This window comes from Leptodactylus fuscus, chromosome 6, assembly GCF_031893055.1.
Source record: "Leptodactylus fuscus isolate aLepFus1 chromosome 6, aLepFus1.hap2, whole genome shotgun sequence".
Lineage (NCBI taxonomy): Eukaryota > Metazoa > Chordata > Amphibia > Anura > Leptodactylidae > Leptodactylus > Leptodactylus fuscus.
This window is the reverse complement of record NC_134270.1, coordinates 73,896,461-73,914,457: the sequence shown is the minus strand read 5'-3', so window position 1 is coordinate 73,914,457 and position 17,997 is coordinate 73,896,461. Positions and strand designations below refer to the sequence as shown.

General features: G+C 42.5%; 1 protein-coding gene across 1 annotated transcript in view; it reads left to right on the top strand.

Annotated features, from left to right (window-relative positions):
* LOC142210012 (testicular acid phosphatase homolog) overlaps positions 1-17,997 on the top strand; it is a 75,905-nt gene that overhangs the window by 23,962 nt on the left and 33,946 nt on the right. The window contains exons 3-6 of the mRNA XM_075279043.1: positions 199-276; positions 5,993-6,049; positions 11,770-11,865; positions 13,981-14,067. Of these exons, the coding sequence (XP_075135144.1) occupies positions 199-276; positions 5,993-6,049; positions 11,770-11,865; positions 13,981-14,067 (318 nt within the window). The remainder of the gene's footprint in view (positions 1-198; positions 277-5,992; positions 6,050-11,769; positions 11,866-13,980; positions 14,068-17,997) is intronic.

The following is a 17,997-nucleotide window of genomic DNA, read 5'->3' as shown; positions in this document are numbered from 1 at the left end:
TTGCACCCCCCCATTCCCTCCCACTCCACCTGCTCCCCCCCTTCCTGACACTGTACCCCTCAAGGGGTAGTTAGATTTACTCTAGGCTTTTTTCCCCTCCCCCCGCCCTCTCCTTTACTCTTCCCCACACTTTTGTCTCTCTCTCCTCATTCCTTTCTCCTTCTCCCCCTCCCCTTTTTTTTCCTCTTTTTTTTTCAGGTGCGTGTGAAAGAGACTCGCCTCTCCACTATGCCACCACTCGATCGCCTGTCCTCCATAGCAGTGGGCTCCCTCAATGTGAGAGGCCTTCATAGCTGTGGACTGTTGCAGACACTCGTTGTCTAAGCCCTGGTTTTACATTGAGCAGGCATTCTCCCCAATCCCACTGCAGGTTGCCCCATGGTTAGACTCTTCCTCTTTATTGTCCCTCTTTCCACATCCAACCATTGGTCCCACGCTCCATATCTGCTCTAGAGGCCTTGCCGCTCCGCTCCACCCTCCTTCCCAAGGAGTCCCCCTTTTTTTCCAGTACTAGGCAACCCTGACTTTACACCCGGACTAGTCGACCGCGTCTTCCGCAACTGGCGCCACTATGGGATCTTCTGTGTCTGCCACCTCCGAGACTACGTGGGATGGAATACGCTCCTGGGCCCTCAAGCCTCTCCTGATTTGCCTCCATTGGACACATGGTGGGAGATGCAGCTCCGCCACTTCCTGTGCTCTCTCCAGCCCCCACAAAATTCCTCATTGAACCTACCCCCTTAGAGAAGATCTGTGTCGGAAACAGCCCCCTTCGCCACTCCCTCTCGCTGGTCTACCAACTCCTGATTGAGCCCCTGGAGGACTTTGTCCCTCCATTCATGCTTAAGTGGGAATCTGATCTGTCCCTCTCCCTTTCTCAGGACCAGCAAAGACGTATCTTCTGCCTCTCTCATGCTACCTCTATCAGCTCCTGCTACCAGGAGGCCAACTACAAAATCCTGTCTCGCTGGTATAGGGTCCCCACGAGAATAAAGGCTATGTTGCCCCAGACCTCCCCTTTATGTTGGAGATGCGGCGAAGAGGAAGGCACCATGCTCCATATTTTCTGGTCTTGTCCCGTCCTGTCATCCTTTTGGGAAGGAGTCAAACGGATCACCCTCCAACTCACTGAGATCTCTCACCACTTGGGTCCTGCTCTGTTTCTCCTCAACCACTGTGAGTCTCCTGTAAAAGTCTTCAAACGCTCCCTGCTCAGTTTTTGGTCCTCGCTGCCCGGGCATGTATCCCGGTTTTCTGGAACCTCCCCCTCTCTCCCTCTGGATTTCGAAGGTTAACAAAATAATGCACATGGAGAACCTCGGCCTGGCGGAAGTGGGCGACCTAGCCTGTCTCTTACCCACTCGAACCCCCCCACCCACTACTGTGTGTCTCTCCCCCCCCCTTTTTTTTCTTTCTTTTTCTTCTTCCCTCTTTTTTTTTTATTTTATTTTAATTTTACTCCTTCCATTCTCCTTTCTCCCTCCTTCTCGCCCCCCTTTCCTTCCCCCCTCCCCCTTGCACTGCCTCTTATTGTTCATTGGACTTGCTTTAGGATGGTTATTTTTCATCTTATACTATGTGGCCTGACGTCTTCGAGACGTTTGTTAACCCTGTTGCTTGTTACTGTCTGTTCTATTTTCCCATTGCAAAATCTTTAATAAAAATTCTGAATAAAAAAAAAAAAAAAAAATATTACTATGCAGCACATGGAGTTACTAAGCTGTAATGCACATGACCAGACTTTTTATCTGCAATGGTGGATTCCCCCCCCCCTTCGGCTTATACTCGAGTCAATAAGTTTTCCCAGTTTTTTGTGGTAAAATTAGGGGCCTCGGCTTATATTCGGGTCGGCTTATACTTGAGCATATACGGTACATACATCTCCCATGATTGTTATTCCTAGTTTTTTTTTTCTTATTTCTCAATGACTCGGTTCCCTTCATTACATTTTCTTTTTCCAATGCTTTATTAAGTAATTGCTTCAGATAGCCCCACTTTAAAGAGGACCTTTCATGGTTTGGGGCACAGGCAGTTCTATATACGGCTGGAAAGACGACAGTGCGCTGAATTCAGCGCACTGTCAGCTTTCCCGATCTGTGCCCCGGGTAAAGAGCTTTCGGTCCCGGTACCGTAGCTCTTTACAGGCAGAAGAGCGTTCCTGACAGGGCCCCCCAGAGCAGACTTGCTCGGGGGACACATGGCACCACAGCACCCTGTGTTTTTTCATGGAAATGTGGTTTTATCTATTTGCTTATGTGATGTTACATTACATGTTTTTTCTATTTATTTAATGGTGTCATAGGTTTATCCCCCTTGATGAATTTATTTATGATTAAATTCATGAATTATTTATTGATTGTTAACACTTGGTTTACCTTAATAAACACCGTGGCCAGTATTCACCATTATAAACTTGTCTGTGTTTTTATTTATTATATTTATGGATTTAGATATATTTAATATTTTACTAGTTAATGGGTGTTTGTGGTGCCATGACAGTCTGTCAAGAACGTCCTTCTTCACAGCAGCGCCTATCGTGCTGTACAGTGTGAGTGGGGAGGAACGCCCTCTCCCCTCCTGATAATACTCGTCTATGGACGAGCACTGTGAGCAGAGGGAGGGGGCGTTCCTCCCTGCTCACACTGTACAGTGCGATAGGTGCTGCTGTGAAGAAGGATGTACCTGACTGACTGTCAGGAATGCCCTTCTGACTGTGAAGAGCTACGGTACCTGGACCGAAAGCTCTTTACCCGGGGCACAGATCGGGAAAGCCGACAGTGCACTGAATTCAGTGCACTGTCGGCTTTCCAGTAGTACAGTTAGGGCCAGAAATATTTGGACAGTGACACAAGTTTTGTTATTTTAGCTGTTTACTAAAACATGTTCAGAAACACAATTATATATATAATATGGGCTGAAAGTGCACACTCCCAGCTGCAATATGAGAGTTTCCACATCCAAATCGGAGAAAGGGTTTAGGAATCATAGCTCTGTAATGCATAGCCTCCTCTTTTTCAAGGGACCAAAAGTAATTGGACAATGGACTCTAAGGGCTGCAATTAACTCTGAAGGCGTCTCCCTCGTAAACCTGTAATCAATGAAGTAGTTAAAAGGTCTGGGGTTGATTCCAGGTGTGTGGTTTTGCATTTGGAAGCTGTTGCTGTGACCAGACAACATGTGGTCAAAGGAACTCTCAATTGAGGTGAAGCAGAACATCCTGAGGCTGAAAAAAAAGAACAAATCCATCAGAGAGATAGCAGACATGCTTGGAGTAGCAAAATCAACAGTCGGGTACATTCTAAGAAAAAAGGAATTGACTGGTGAGCTTGGGAACTCAAAAAGGCCTGGGCGTCCACGGATGACAACAGTGGTGGATGATCGCCGCATACTTTCTTTGGTCAAGAAGAACCCGTTCACAACATCAACTGAAGTCCAGAACACTCTCAGTGAAGTAGGTGTATCTGTCTCTAAGTCAACAGTAAAGAGAAGACTCCATGAAAGTAAATACAAAGGGTTCACATCTAGATGCAAACCATTCATCAATTCCAAAAATAGACAGGCCAGAGTTAAATTTGCTGAAAAACACCTCAAGAAGCCAGCTCAGTTCTGGAAAAGTATTCTATGGACAGATGAGACAAAGATCAACCTGTACCAGAATGATGGGAAGAAAAAAGTTTGTAGAAGAAAGGGAACGGCACATGATCCAAGGCACACCACATCCTCTGTAAAACATGGTGGAGGCAACGTGATGGCATGGGCATGCATGGCTTTCAATGGCACTGGGTCACTTGTGTTTATTGATGACATAACAGCAGACAAGAGTAGCCGGATGAATTCTGAAGTGTACCGGGATATACTTTCAGCCCAGATTCAGCCAAATGCTGCCAAGTTGATCGGACGGCGCTTCATAGTACAGATGGACAATGACCCCAAGCATACAGCCAAAGCTACTCAGGAGTTCATGAGTGCAAAAAAGTGGAACATTCTGCAATGGCCAAGTCAATCACCAGATCTTAACCCAATTGAGCATGCATTTCACTTGCTCAAATCCAGACTTAAAGCGGAAAGACCCACAAACAAGCAAGACCTGAAGGCTGCGGCTGTAAAGGCCTGGCAAAGCATTAAGAAGGAGGAAACCCAGCGTTTGGTGATGTCCATGGGTTCCAGACTTAAGGCAGTGATTGCCTCCAAAGGATTCGCAACAAAATATTGAAAAAAAAAATATTTTGTTTGGGTTATGTTTATTTGTCCAATTACTTTTGAGCTCCTAAAATGTGGAGTGTTTGTAAAGAAATGTGTACAAGTCCTACATTTTCTATCAGATATTTTTGTTCAACCCTTCAAATTAAATGTTACAATCTGCGCTTGAATTCTGTTGTAGAGGTTTCATTTCAAAACCAATGTGGTGGCATGCAGAGCCCAACTCGCGAAAATTGTGTCACTGTCCAAATATTTCTGGCCCTAACTGTATATAGAACTGCCTGTGCCCCAGACCATGAAAGGTCCTCTTTAATAAACACTTCTCTAAGCCTACTCTAAGAACTTTTCATTATTGCTATTAACTCTTTTAACCCCTTAGCGACCCTTGACGTAACTGTACGTCATGGGTCGCATGGGGATGTATGGAGCGAGCTCACACGCTGAGCTCGCTCCATACACGGCAGATGCCGGCTGTATAATACAGCCAGGACCTGCCACTAACAGCAGCGGTCGGTGCCCGAGCCGATCGCTGCTGTTAACCCTTTACACACTGCGGTCAAACGTGACCGCAGTGTGTAAACAGCGCAGGCGGCATGGGCGCCGCCATGTTTCGCCGATCGCCGCCCTCCTGAACGTCACAAGAGGGCGGTGATCGGTTGCTATGACAGCCGGAAGCCTATTGAAGGCTTCCAGGCTTGTCTCTGCATGAGATCTATTAGACGATGCCAGAGGCATCGTCTAATAGAAGTGCTGCGATTTTCCTATTCACTGCAATACTGTAGTATTGCAGTGAATAGTATGAGCGATCAGACTCCCTAGGTTTCAAGGTACCTAAGGGGTCTGATCATAAATGTAACAGAAGAAAAAAAAAGTTTTTAAAAGTATTAAAAAAATAAAAAAAATATAAAAGTTCAAATCACCCCCCTTTCCCTAGATCAGCTATAAAAGTAATTAAAGAACATTAAACATAAACATATTAGGTATCCCTGCGCTCCAAAATGCCTGAACTATTAGAATATTAAAACATTTATCCCGTACTGCGAACGGCGTAGCGGCAAAAAAAATAAAAACAGCCAAAAAGCGTTTTTTTCAACACTTTGCCTCCTATAAAAAATTGAATAAAAAGTGATCAAACCATCGGATCTTTCCCCAAATGGTATCAATAGAAACGTCATCTTGTCCCGCATAAAAAGACACCACAACCAGCTCCATACATGGAAATATGAAAAAGTTACAGGTGTTAGAACATGATGACACAAATATTTTTTTCTATTTTGCAAAGTTTATCATTTTTTTAAAAGTATCAAAAAATTTCAAATACTATATAAATTTGGTATCACCGCGTTTGTACTGACACGTAGAACACAGGTAACATGTCATTTGTACCAAACAGTGAATGCTGTAAAAATTAAACCCATAAGAAAATGGCGCAAATGCATTTTTTCTCCAATTGCGCCTCATTCTGAATTTTTTTCCAGCTTCCCAGTACATTGCACAGCATATTGAATGGTGCCATTACAAAGTACAATTTGTCCCGCAAACAATAAGCTATCATGTGACTCTGTGAACTGAAAAATGAAAAAGTTATGGCTCTTGAAATGTGAGGAGGGAAAAACGAAAATGCGAAACCAAAAAATGGCCTGGTCCTTAAGGGGTTAAGTGTGATGAATTGGCCATATAGTACTGCAGTTTTTACATGGAGTGATGAAAGCTCTTATAATATAATGACGCATTTGTTGTTGGTTTCCTAAACACAGAAGTGATTATTTCCCCCTTCTCTATTGTAACCAAGATATCGAGAAATTCCAGTGAAGTGTTACATATTTTGGAAGTGAAATTCATTTTGTTGGTTTCATTTAGAAAAACGGCAAATTCCTTGAATTTTTAATCAGTTCCTGACCATAAAATGAATATGCCATCTACATAACTAAAACATAAATGTATGATTTCAGTATATTTATTTGATAAAGTATAGATATGTGTCTTCAAATGTGTCTACATTTACATACGTTCCTGCCACTGGCATACCCATTGTGGTACCATCCACTTATTTTCATTGAAAATAAAGGCATTATTGGTTAAAATTAACCACGTTGTGAAACAAATGGAACCAACAAAATCCTTACTTTTTCCAGCACTGTTCAGGACCATATTAATGGCTTCAATGCCATATCCATGAGGAATCCTGGTGTTCAAACTCTACATCTATAGATGCTATCTTGAGGTTGTTCTTCCAGACAAATTCCTCATACATGGGATGGGAGTTGTTCTCCAGCATGGAGCTCACCACAGACAGTATCCTTCTGTCACCCACCACCTGTACTGGGTCCAGGGGGTTCCTAGGACAGAGCTGGCCCTTCAACCTGTCAAGTCTATTTCTGTCCCTGGTTGATATACTGCTCCCCCAGCAGGCCACTCTGATGAAGATGGCTGATGCTACCACAGAGTTGAAAAAGGCCTTAAGAAGTGTCCCTGGACTCCAAAGGCCCTCCACCTCCTGAGTAGGTAGAGCCTGTTGTGACCCTTTCTGTGAATCGCCTCCAGGTGATCAGCCCAGTCCAACTTATTATTGAGATGCACATCCAGGTACTTATAGGTCTTAACTATCTCAATGGCTATCCCCTGGGTGTCCGCTGGTTTACTGGTGCCCATATAGTATAATGCCCTCTTTACTGGCTCTCATATAGCATAATCCTCCTTTATTGGCTCCCATATGGCATAAAGCCCCCTTTACTGTTTCCCACATGATATAACACTCCCCTTTGATACCTTACATGGTATATTGCTCCCTTTATTGGCCCCAATTTCCCTTTTACTAGGCCCTCACACAGTAAAACCAGTATAAAGGGGTATTCTAGTTTCACAAACAAAAAAAAAATTAACAGCTCTGCTTACTGTACTATGGCCATTCCTACACCTGTGCGTTCATAAGATCAGGACAGATTCTTAGCTACTACAAACAAACAATAAGGGTCAGTTCACATGTGGGGCGCCCGCGCTGGTTTTGACACAGAGAGAGACGCGGCGAGCCGCGTGTCTCTCTGGTCAAAACCCGCCTGCCGCGACCATCGCGGTCGCGGCTTTCCCCTCCTATGTCGGCTCAAAGGAATGAGCCGACACAGGAGGGTGCTGCCGCTAGGCGGAAGCCGCGGTCCAGCGCGCCGCGGCTTCCGCCTGACGAAAGGACATTTTTTTGCGGAAAAAAGAAGCCCTGCGGTCTGCATAGACCACCATTGTAAAGGGGCGGATTTTGAAGCGAAATCCACTGTCAAAATCCGCCCCTTTGTTTACGTGTGAACTGACCCTAAAAGGATCTTGAAAACCTGAGGCATGCATTATAGAAAGCAGTGGCGTAACTAGGAATGGTGGGGCCCCGTGGCGAACCTTTGACATGGCCCCCCCCCCCCCCCGGCTGACATCGAAAACCCCGACCAACGCCGAAAACCCCGCACGACCCCACCCCCCGCATTCCTACGCACACTATTACGCTCCATAGTGGCCCCTGCACACATTATTATACCCCATAGTGGCCCCTGCACACATTATTATACCCCATAGTGGCCCCTGCACACATTATTATACCCCATAGTGGCCCCTGCACACAGTATTATACCCCATAGTGGCCCCTGCACACATTATTATACCCCATAGTGGCCCCTGCACACATTATTATACACCATAGTGGCCCCTGCACACATTATTATATCCCATAGTGGCCCCTGCACACATTATTATATCCCATAGTGGCCACTGCACACATTATTATACACCATAGTGGCCCCTGCACACATTATTATACACCATAGTGGCCCCTGCACACATTATTATATCCCATAGTGGTCCCTGCACACAGTATTATGTCCCATAGTGGCCCCTGCACACAGTATTATACCCCATAGTGGCCCCTGCACACAGTATTATATCCCATAGTGGCCCCTGCACACATTATTATATCCCATAGTGGCCCCTGCACACATTATTATACCCCATAGTGGCCCCTGCACACATTATTATACACCATAGTGGCCCCTGCACACAGTATTATATCCCATAGTGGCGCCTGCACACATTATTATACACCATAGTGGCCCCTGCACACAGTATTATGTCCCGTTGTGGACACCCATTAACAATTATTATACTCTGGGGTCTTTTCAGACCCCAGAGTATAATAATCGGAGACCCGGGGGAAGAACAACATAAAAAAAACAAAACACTGTAACTTACCTGTCTCCCGACTCCCCGCTGGCGGCCATCTTCAATGACGTCAGGGACGTCATGTGACCGGGAGCCTGCGTCGCGACGCATAAGGACGCAGGCCCCGATCATGTGACGTCTGAGACGTCACACAAGTAGGCCGAAGCCTGCGCGGAGCCTGGAGAGGTAAGTAACACAGTTTTTTATGTTCAGTTACCTCTCCTGCACTTCCGATCATTATACTCGGGGGTCCGAAAAGACCCCTGAGTATAATAGTGCTTTTGGGGCCCGCAGTGTCACTTACCGATCCCGGCCCCTGCCAGGATCGGTAAGTATATAGGGCCCGTTAGCGGCTGGAGTAACTCCAGCCGGTAACGGCCTATTAAAAAAAAAAAAAAAACGCAGCGGTAGCGGCTGCCACCGGGCCCCCTAATGTCCCGGGCCCTGTGGCAGCTGCTACTGCTGCTACCACGGTAGTTACGCCACTGATAGAAAGCATATGGGAAAACTGTATAACTTGCTGAAACTTAGTTTATTTGATACAAGAAACGCTTGACCTCAGTTCAACTTCAATAGTTACAGAAATTTGTTGCCACATAAAAACTTCACAGTCAGCTGTTTTATCGACATGCAATGTTGTGAAGAGTGTTTCTCAATTATCTGTATTTGAAGAGGGCACACAGATATGGCCCATTGTACACAAACCTTTGTTTCAGGTTTGGATCAGTAAAATGGAAGATTTTCTGTCTATGACATCAGTATCGGGGTTATGCAGGGTCACATACAAACCAATTGTGAACACATTATAATACAGTAAGTTAAAAAAAATACATCTGTAAAGCTCTGTTCACAGTGTTGACATGATCTAACCATTGTAAGGAGTAGCGGAGACCGCCTTTAAAGATAGACCCCTGGTGGATAAGTATGGCACCTTTGGACGATGCAAGTGGTGCTGCTGCTTTCATGGTGTATTGGAGGAAGAGCTGACAGGAAGAAAGGGAGCCTAACTCACACAGAAGAAATCCCTTGGGGTGATGCAATTGGGATGGGAGAGATGTGTATTCCCATAGCTGGGGGTTCAGCAGTAACTATAGCTGCAGAAAGCAAGAGGACAGCAGATACAATATGATGGCTGTTCTATAAACTGTCCACAGACAAGGCCCAACAAATTACTTATTAGGCTACAGACAGGCGTATCATGACTGAGCACAAGAAAAGATTGAGTCTCCCGTGACAGCAACTATGAAATTCCATATGAAAGCCAAAGTCCAGGAAATGAGAAAATACAGCCACATCAGTTTTAGGCTATATTCACATCTGCATCAAAGGTTCTTTTCATAGCAGGTATATACGTCTAACCAATCCAATCCCATACCCACTCAGTGTTTCACCATGATACTGTGTTACATTTGTAGGATCACAGATCAATGCAGTGTACGATGGATCCCACTGACTTTGACTGACACTGAGTCTTTAGGGATTCCATTGAAGTTAAGTAAGTTTATGGTATTACAAAATTTATAATAGAAACATGTCTGCTTTCTTCCAAAAATAGTGTCTTGCCTGTTTATGGGTTATGTGTGATATTGCAGTTCAGCCCCACTCACTTCCGTGAAGCCAAAGAGCTAAAGCCCATTTTTTTCATCCCTTTCAGAAGAAAGCAGCTGTGTTTTTCTAATATTGGATAGCCCTATTGGCACCTTCCCACTCAAGCTTTTTTTTTTTTCTTTCTGTGAAAAACACTGCCAAAAAAATTGTGATATTTTTCCACCATGGTCTTTTCCACAGAGTCTTTTGGTAGCAATTCGTTGTATAGGGCCTTAGCCTTAAGGGTTTTTTTTAATTTTTTTATGCCCTTCCCTCTGAGGGCTTAAAGGGGTTATCCAGTACCCCATAGTGATCTGCAAATACATCCACAGCAGTGCTAAATACCCACTGTTCACTTGTGCAGCCTTTTCTTGGCTTTATTTTACTTGCTGCTCCTTATCCTACCCTAAGTTTTACAAATGTGTTCAACTCAGACTTACTACTATTTCCGTACATTATGTATTACCTTACTCTGCATTCTTGCACTGATCCCCTAATTGTCTTATTGTTTGATTTATGTTCATTATTTTGATATCCTTCAATAAATATCTTTAGAAACTAAACTTGGGATCAGCTGAACGCTTATTACTCTGCAATATTGTGAACTTATATGACTACACCACAGTCAGGCCTCAATAGTAATATTGCTAAGGCAGACCTGGGAGCCTTCGGAAGACTTTCAGCTGCCATTGCAACTGAACAGCTTCCATAGCCTTGCTGTGCTGGAGCCATTTTGTTAAGGAAAGTGTTATGTGCCGTGGTTGCATCTGACCATAGCATCTGAGAGGATAGCTTCCATCTAAAGGCGGATTGAAAGATACATCAATCTTCATCAAAAAATGAAATATAAGCAGGGTCTTGCTGTGAATTGCATTTCTCTCTCAGACAGGGGACGTGTACAATACACAGCAGTCCGTCTCCCCTTCCATTATTACTACTACTGGTTTCTTTACATGTAATTCTACCAGAAATAGGTGTAAAATAGCAAATAGCTATTAACATAATATAGGAAATTCAGGGACTCTGGATTCTAAATCCTTGTTATGTATTAAAAAAAAAAACATTGACAGAGAAAATGAGAGATCTGAGCACAATCAGGAAAATTGCTTGCTGACTGTTACTAACATACCATCACCAATATCAGAAACAATTAGTCAGAAATAGATAGATACACTCTATACTCACTCTATGAGACTAAATGATCTGAAATATTTTTGACAATTGAACTACCAAGGGCTCTGGTCTTTAAAGGGATTGAACAATTACTGCCTAGGTATAGTAAGAAAAAAACTGAATGAAGAATCCCTTCTGTTGGCTTTCCAATTGGTTAAGCCGAAAAAACTATCATTATAATCTGCTATTAGTGTCTGTCTGTAGACCCTGTGGCTATGGCACCTTCTCAGCTCCTGAGTGGGCACTACATTTAAATACCTGATATCTGCAGTACTATTATTGTAGATGTCAAGAAGGAGTTAAAGGGATTGTATGACCTAAAAACAACCTCTAAAACAATGATATGCTATTGTAAGATGGTAAGATAGTGTAAGATTACCTTCACAGCTCCCTTAGGTGCTCCTGTTAATATAGCCACAGATATAGCAATGCCGTTATATAAAGAAGAGTCCCTGAAAATGCCTCGCCCACCATACAACAGTAAAGTTTTTATACACACATAATACAGCTGTACAGTGCTTAGAAGTGGTCAATGTCCTTAATACCTATGTTATTACCAATGAACTAACAAGTACTAAATTGTTCACTTAAAGTTTTTGTTTGTTTTTCTAGGTCTATCGACATGGAGATCGTTCCCCAATTGATACGTACCCAACTGATCCCTACAAAGATACTGTCTGGAATAATGGACTGCAGCAACTGACGCAGGTAATTCTAGTAACCATAGCAACCATTGACCCTTTAAGGAGGGGGCCTATTTTAACCTCAATGACCGAGCCTCTTTTGGTAATTTTTCTCATTGACTTCTTAGAACAGAGACACATCCACAGATATATCCACTCTCTGTATACCAATTCTGGGAGCTATCTGTTCACCTTACTTACTGCACACACACATTTGACTCATTAGTGATGCAACCATAAAAGGGAACTCCGCTGCCACACTCCCTTCCAGTTCATCTGACACACTATGACAAGTGTCTATGGTACAGTTCAAATAGTATTGCAATTTGACATATCGAGTTGTTACTGATCTGTATGATTTCTTTAAATTTTTTTAGAACACAATTGATGTCGCAGAGGATGGAGATACAAATCCATAAATACTGTAGGCACTATTGACCGTGGGGTTAAACAGTCTTTCTGGAGCTGTATGAGGGGGAGGCATGACGTCAGTTATAGTTGAGATCCTGCTGCAATTGTGCTGGCTCAAATGATGTGTCATATGGCACTCTATTTCTACAAGATAAAATATGAATGCGATTCTGCATTAAGGGGTTAAAATGGCTGTCCTGCTTTATATCGGTCATTTTCATTAGAGATGAGCGAACAGTAAAATGTTCGAGATTCGATATTCGTTTCGAGTAGCCCCTCAATATTCGACTACTCGAATCGAATATCGAATCCTATTATAGTCTATGGGGGGGGAAATGCTTGTTTCAGGGGTAGGCAACACTCGATCAAATTATACTTACCAAGTTCACGAGTGAGGGTCGGGCTGGATCCTCCAAGAAGTCTTCTAAGCGCAGCGTCCCCGCAGCATCTTCCGGCTCTGAATTCACTCTGCCAGGCATCGGACCTGGGCAGAGCCGACTGCGCATGCCTGCACTACAATCGGGCATGCGCAGTCGGCTCTGCCCAGGCCCGATGCCTGGCAGAGTGAATTCAGAGCCGGAAGACGCCGCGGGGATGCTGCGCGGAGAAGACTTCTAAAGGTAGGAGAAGAACCAGCGTTGATTGGCTGACTGTATAGCATTCGGCCAATCAATGCTGGTTCTGCATCGAACTTTTCCATTCGAAAAGCGAGTGGTACTCGATCGAGTACGAGTATTACGAATACCGTAGTATTTGATCGAATACCTACTTGATTGAATAATACTAGCTCATCTCTAATTTTCATGTATATATGTACGTAGTCTCAGGTAAATGGGGCAGCTATAGTGAAAAATTTTTCTTCTTTGTTGTTTGCCCTAGGTTACAGGTTAACAAGGCCCTAACTAGTGACATTAGTCACTGGAATAGCTGGTGTTGGTCTCCTAAGATCCAGAAGCTCTGTAGTGGTAGGATTTACCCTGTGATCATGTGATCACTGGATCTAATAGGACTCTGTCGCTTCCTGTTTTTGCTACCTAATAGCCTTTGAGCACTATGCAGCATGTTCCCTTTAAAGCATCCCTCCGACTATAAACAACTTCTCCACTTTTCAGGCAGAGATAGTTCTACATATTAGTCTATGAAGGGGGGGATAGAAAATACAGTCAAATAATTGCTTTTGTTTCACAATGCTATTCTGTGTGCTTCCAACACTGGTAGATTTGTAGATAAGAGTCTATTAGTGCACAGAATGAGGCAATAAATCAAATAACTAGTCTGGCAGGAGAATCCTACTCCACCCTCCCTTCTCTATAAAAATGTGTATGAGGCTGAATATAAAGATTAATATAATGTAAATTAGCAGTCAGATTGACGATAAGGAGGAAGAGAACAGCTTAATATGTGTTGAAGAAAACAGATCTCCTTAATAAGGTGTATTTTGTAGTTTCTTGTATATCTGCACTATTCATTTATAAGTGGAGGTAACCTTTATGTGAAGCTCAGCATTTAATGAATAAAAGCCTGTCATAAACACTTTTCTTCCTCTTTCTGCAGAAATATTATATATATATATATATATATATATATATATATATATATATATATTTCTACATGTATATATGTAGATATTGTTCTTTTCCTATGACCTAACATCACATATAAGGCTCCATAATAATGTAGATACCGTAGCACTGTGTGAATAATATCTAATATTTTCTTTGCCTTCCAGGTGGGCATCAGACAGCAATATGAGCTGGGACAATATCTGAGGATGAGATATAAACATTTTCTCAGCCCATCATATAGGAAAGAAGAGGTAAATGACATTTTTATGTTTGTCCTTGTTTGCAGAGAACCCCTTTAATGACTGGAAAAAAAACATTTGTGGATTTTTTGTTGATTTCTATCTGGACAGATGGGCTGAAGAGGATAAACTAGTGACAGCAGCTATAGTGCTTTTGTGGAAAAAAGGAAAGAAAGGAGCTAGACCAATTACATTATGTCAATAATAAAGAAAAATTCAAAATAATGATTTTTTTTATTTTTCAGTCGCCCCCTAGGACTGTATATACATAAACTATGTATTCGGCCTAAGAATATAATTGTCAGTATTTTATACCTTTACATGGTTCGCTTAAACTAAGCTTAACCTCTCAGGTTCATCAACCTTTATCGCATGTTATCGGAATATGACCTGAAGTGAACTGGAGGGTGTGATGTCAGGTATGTCTAGGCCCAACTCCAAAATGTCTGTTTAGGACACTGACTAAACTCTTTACCTTCTTTCAGATTTTTTTTAACATCAAAATTCCCTACCTGAAAAGGTGTTGGTATTTGAGGGGATTTCCAGGACTAATATTAATTGCCTATGCTTAATATAAGCCATCAAAATGTTATCCATAATAATAATAAATTATATTTATATAGCACGAACATATTCTGCAGCAAATGTTTGGGCTGATGTACAGACAAATGAGACATTACAGAGTAATAAATCATGTCACACAATAGGAGCGAGGGTCTTGGTAGAGAGGTAGAGTTGCTTATACAGTGGACATCAATGGGGTTCACTAACCATCACCTCACTAAGCAGCTGAATAATGGGTGCCTTTCAGTGTTTAGGCTCAGCACCATACTGTACCTGATACTACACTGTATCTGATCTGCAATACTGTTCACACCTATTTACAACTACAGGCCCTTCATTGAAATAATCAGTGATAATGTTGTGAGTCAGATGTTTATTACAGTTGTGGAAAACCCTTAAGGGGGGTTTCCTGAATGTAAAAACAATGGCCTAAGAACAAGAAATAGTATAAAATATATTTCTAAAAACATTACTCAACCCATAAATGTTTTGTGATTTTTCTCCAGTTCCTGCCGATCCTGCACCAATGATGTCACAGATATTATTCAATATGTACACACCAATCACTGGCCTTAGCAGTCACATTCCATAAATGCTAACCTGAACACTGAAGCCAGTAATTCACTGCAGCTGCCATGTGAATCATATACATGATATTAGCACTGCAAGATCAATGCCAGAATTGATGGAGTCATTTGAAAAAAAGGGTTTTTAGAATAGTTTAGGTGATACCTCTCTATTTCAATCATGTCCTTTTGGACTATGAACATACTTCAGCACTGGACACAGACAGAAGTGGGCTTATGGTGTCATAGAACAGTTGCCACATGGCTTTGCTGTCAGACAGGATATTTCTCTGGTGGATTGCAATGCCACCACGGGGAGTCCTAACATAGTACCTTACATCATAGCTATATGACTACATGAAATTATACACCTCCTCTAAATGCTTAAGATGTCAGGATCCTCAGGCAGAAAGAACAGACACTGAGTCAGGCAAAAAATGTTGTGACGTTTTAGCTTTGCCCTATGTATTATCACATTTGTGCTAAAGGATACTTGGCTGTGCCAGGGCAGTTATTCACTCTTAGATCCCATACGTTATTGTTCTAGCATATACACTCATTGTGAGCTACATTGGACTTTAAGCGGCAGTCAAGTCACGTTCAATCTAAAAAAAATAAAAAGTACATTTGGAGAAATAAATGATGAAATAGCAAACGTTTGCAGATATCTTACTGTATTATACTAGTGGTATTGTATTATACCATCTAAACTGGCACTGCTATAAGGTTCAGATACATAGTCATACATAGTGTGAGAAGGAGCACTATTAGATGTCCTTCCTTCCAACCGCAGTCAGGCTGTATAATCAACATCAGACTAAGCGAAGATCACTCCGCACAGAAAACTAAATGATCCTGAGTCTTTCTTTTCTTCTTAGTTGCTATGACTCCTAGTATCTTTTCCATCTGCTATCAGCTTGTATGTGTTCTGTCTTGTAATATATTACTGTATTATCCATGCTCGTGTAACACACTGAATTTACCCACGGTGGGGACTATTATCTTATCTTACATTCAATGGCACCAGGGTTTATGTCATTTGTAAGCAGTGCTTATGACCATAACTGAAGGCTTCCATGGTGAGCCACGCATATGGGGGTCGCGAGCCAAATGCGGCTCCCGAGCTACTGGTTGTGGACCATTGCTCTAGCATGTCAATATCATCAGACATTAGGTTTTATGTTTTTTCTATGAACTTTATGGTTTCTTTTTCTTAGAACCTATTTATAACTCTAATGTCATTGTCTGCATGAAAGTACACAACATTTTTAACAGTACTTTTCAGTAATCCATTTCCGGATAATACCACATTTTGATCACTACACAGAAATATACACAAATACTTCCTCAATTTCAGCATTCATTATTATTGTCTATTGTACAGCTATAAATCACAAGATTTTCCAACCTGTGACTCTCTAGCTGTGAGGACATTGAATTTATACTATATCACTGCACGTAATATAGACACCACACACATTGAAAGATCTTGGCTACATACTAAGGGCTAAAGTGTTTTCAACTATACTGAACAATGGAGCAATATCAAGGCAGTAGACTTGTGTAGTAGGTATGCTGCCATTTACTTTAATGCAGGGCCAAATTAAGGAGAGGTTGCATAGATGGAGTGGATGGTGGTGAACTGTGAGGTCTTATGCATGTTAGGAAGTCGGTGCACTGGGGGCAGGCCTTCAGCTCCCTGTAGCACTGGTCTTACTTCTAAAATAAGATGGGTGATGTCATAACAGTGGAAGGATCAACTTACATCATATGGGGCAGTTCAGTCAGAAGATGGTAGGGGTCAGATATGAGATCAAATATGGATTTTGATCCAGGTCCAACTTTGATCTGAGTCTGCAGTTATGTTGAGTTATGTTGATCTTATGGTGCATAGACCGACTTGAGTGGTTTTAGAGAATTTGATGACCGAAATTTACAAATAATTAGGCAGTCTGTAAATACGCCAGATTTATCACAGGAGCTGAAATTGAATGATATATCAGGCATATCTTTATACTGTCTAGTCTATGTTTATACTGCCTTTTAGCTGGCTGCCCTTGAGCCAGAGTTTTAGGACACAATCCCGGCACATTATGGCACATTTAGGCCATGCTCCTTTTTCTGAGCATCTACACCCACATGTATGATTACACCAGTGTCTAGTTGTAACTACAATAATAAATATGGGCCCAAATGTTTTCTAAAAGTATAAATACAGATAGAAAAGAATACTGGTCTGAGAAATGTACCTTGGGAGACTTAGGAGACCTCGGCAGAGAATGTTGTGGGAAACACCACGGTACTTTTCCAACTGTTCTGACTTCTTGCTCTTCTAAACACAGTAGAAAGGGCAACAGATAAAAGAAGTAAATCTCTATTCACATCAAACTTTGTTCACATTGCCACAACCCAGATGGAATAGACTGGAGGATGTGAGTAGTAATGGCAGATGATGTGCCACCTGCTAGGCCGAGCACACTCAACCAAGCCCCAGTCCCACTCCTGGGCTGGACACTGCTGAGGGGGGTCCTGTGGCACTACCTGGATGGTGGTGGTAGTAGTTTCACCTGGGGTACTTCCAGGTGGAGAAGGGACCTCTCCTCTCTGAGCTGATTCGAGTGTTCAGAAGGGCCCTGATGTTATAGCAGGTACGACACAGGAAGCCAGTGGTTGCAGTTGAATAGGGAACAGCTTTATTGCAGCAAGTGGAACAGGTACTACAGTAGCTTCAAAATGGGGTAGTAGTACTAAAATGTCCAATCCCCCGTCTTGATTATAGGAGGGTGCACAGGGATGATGCAGTCTCAATAAC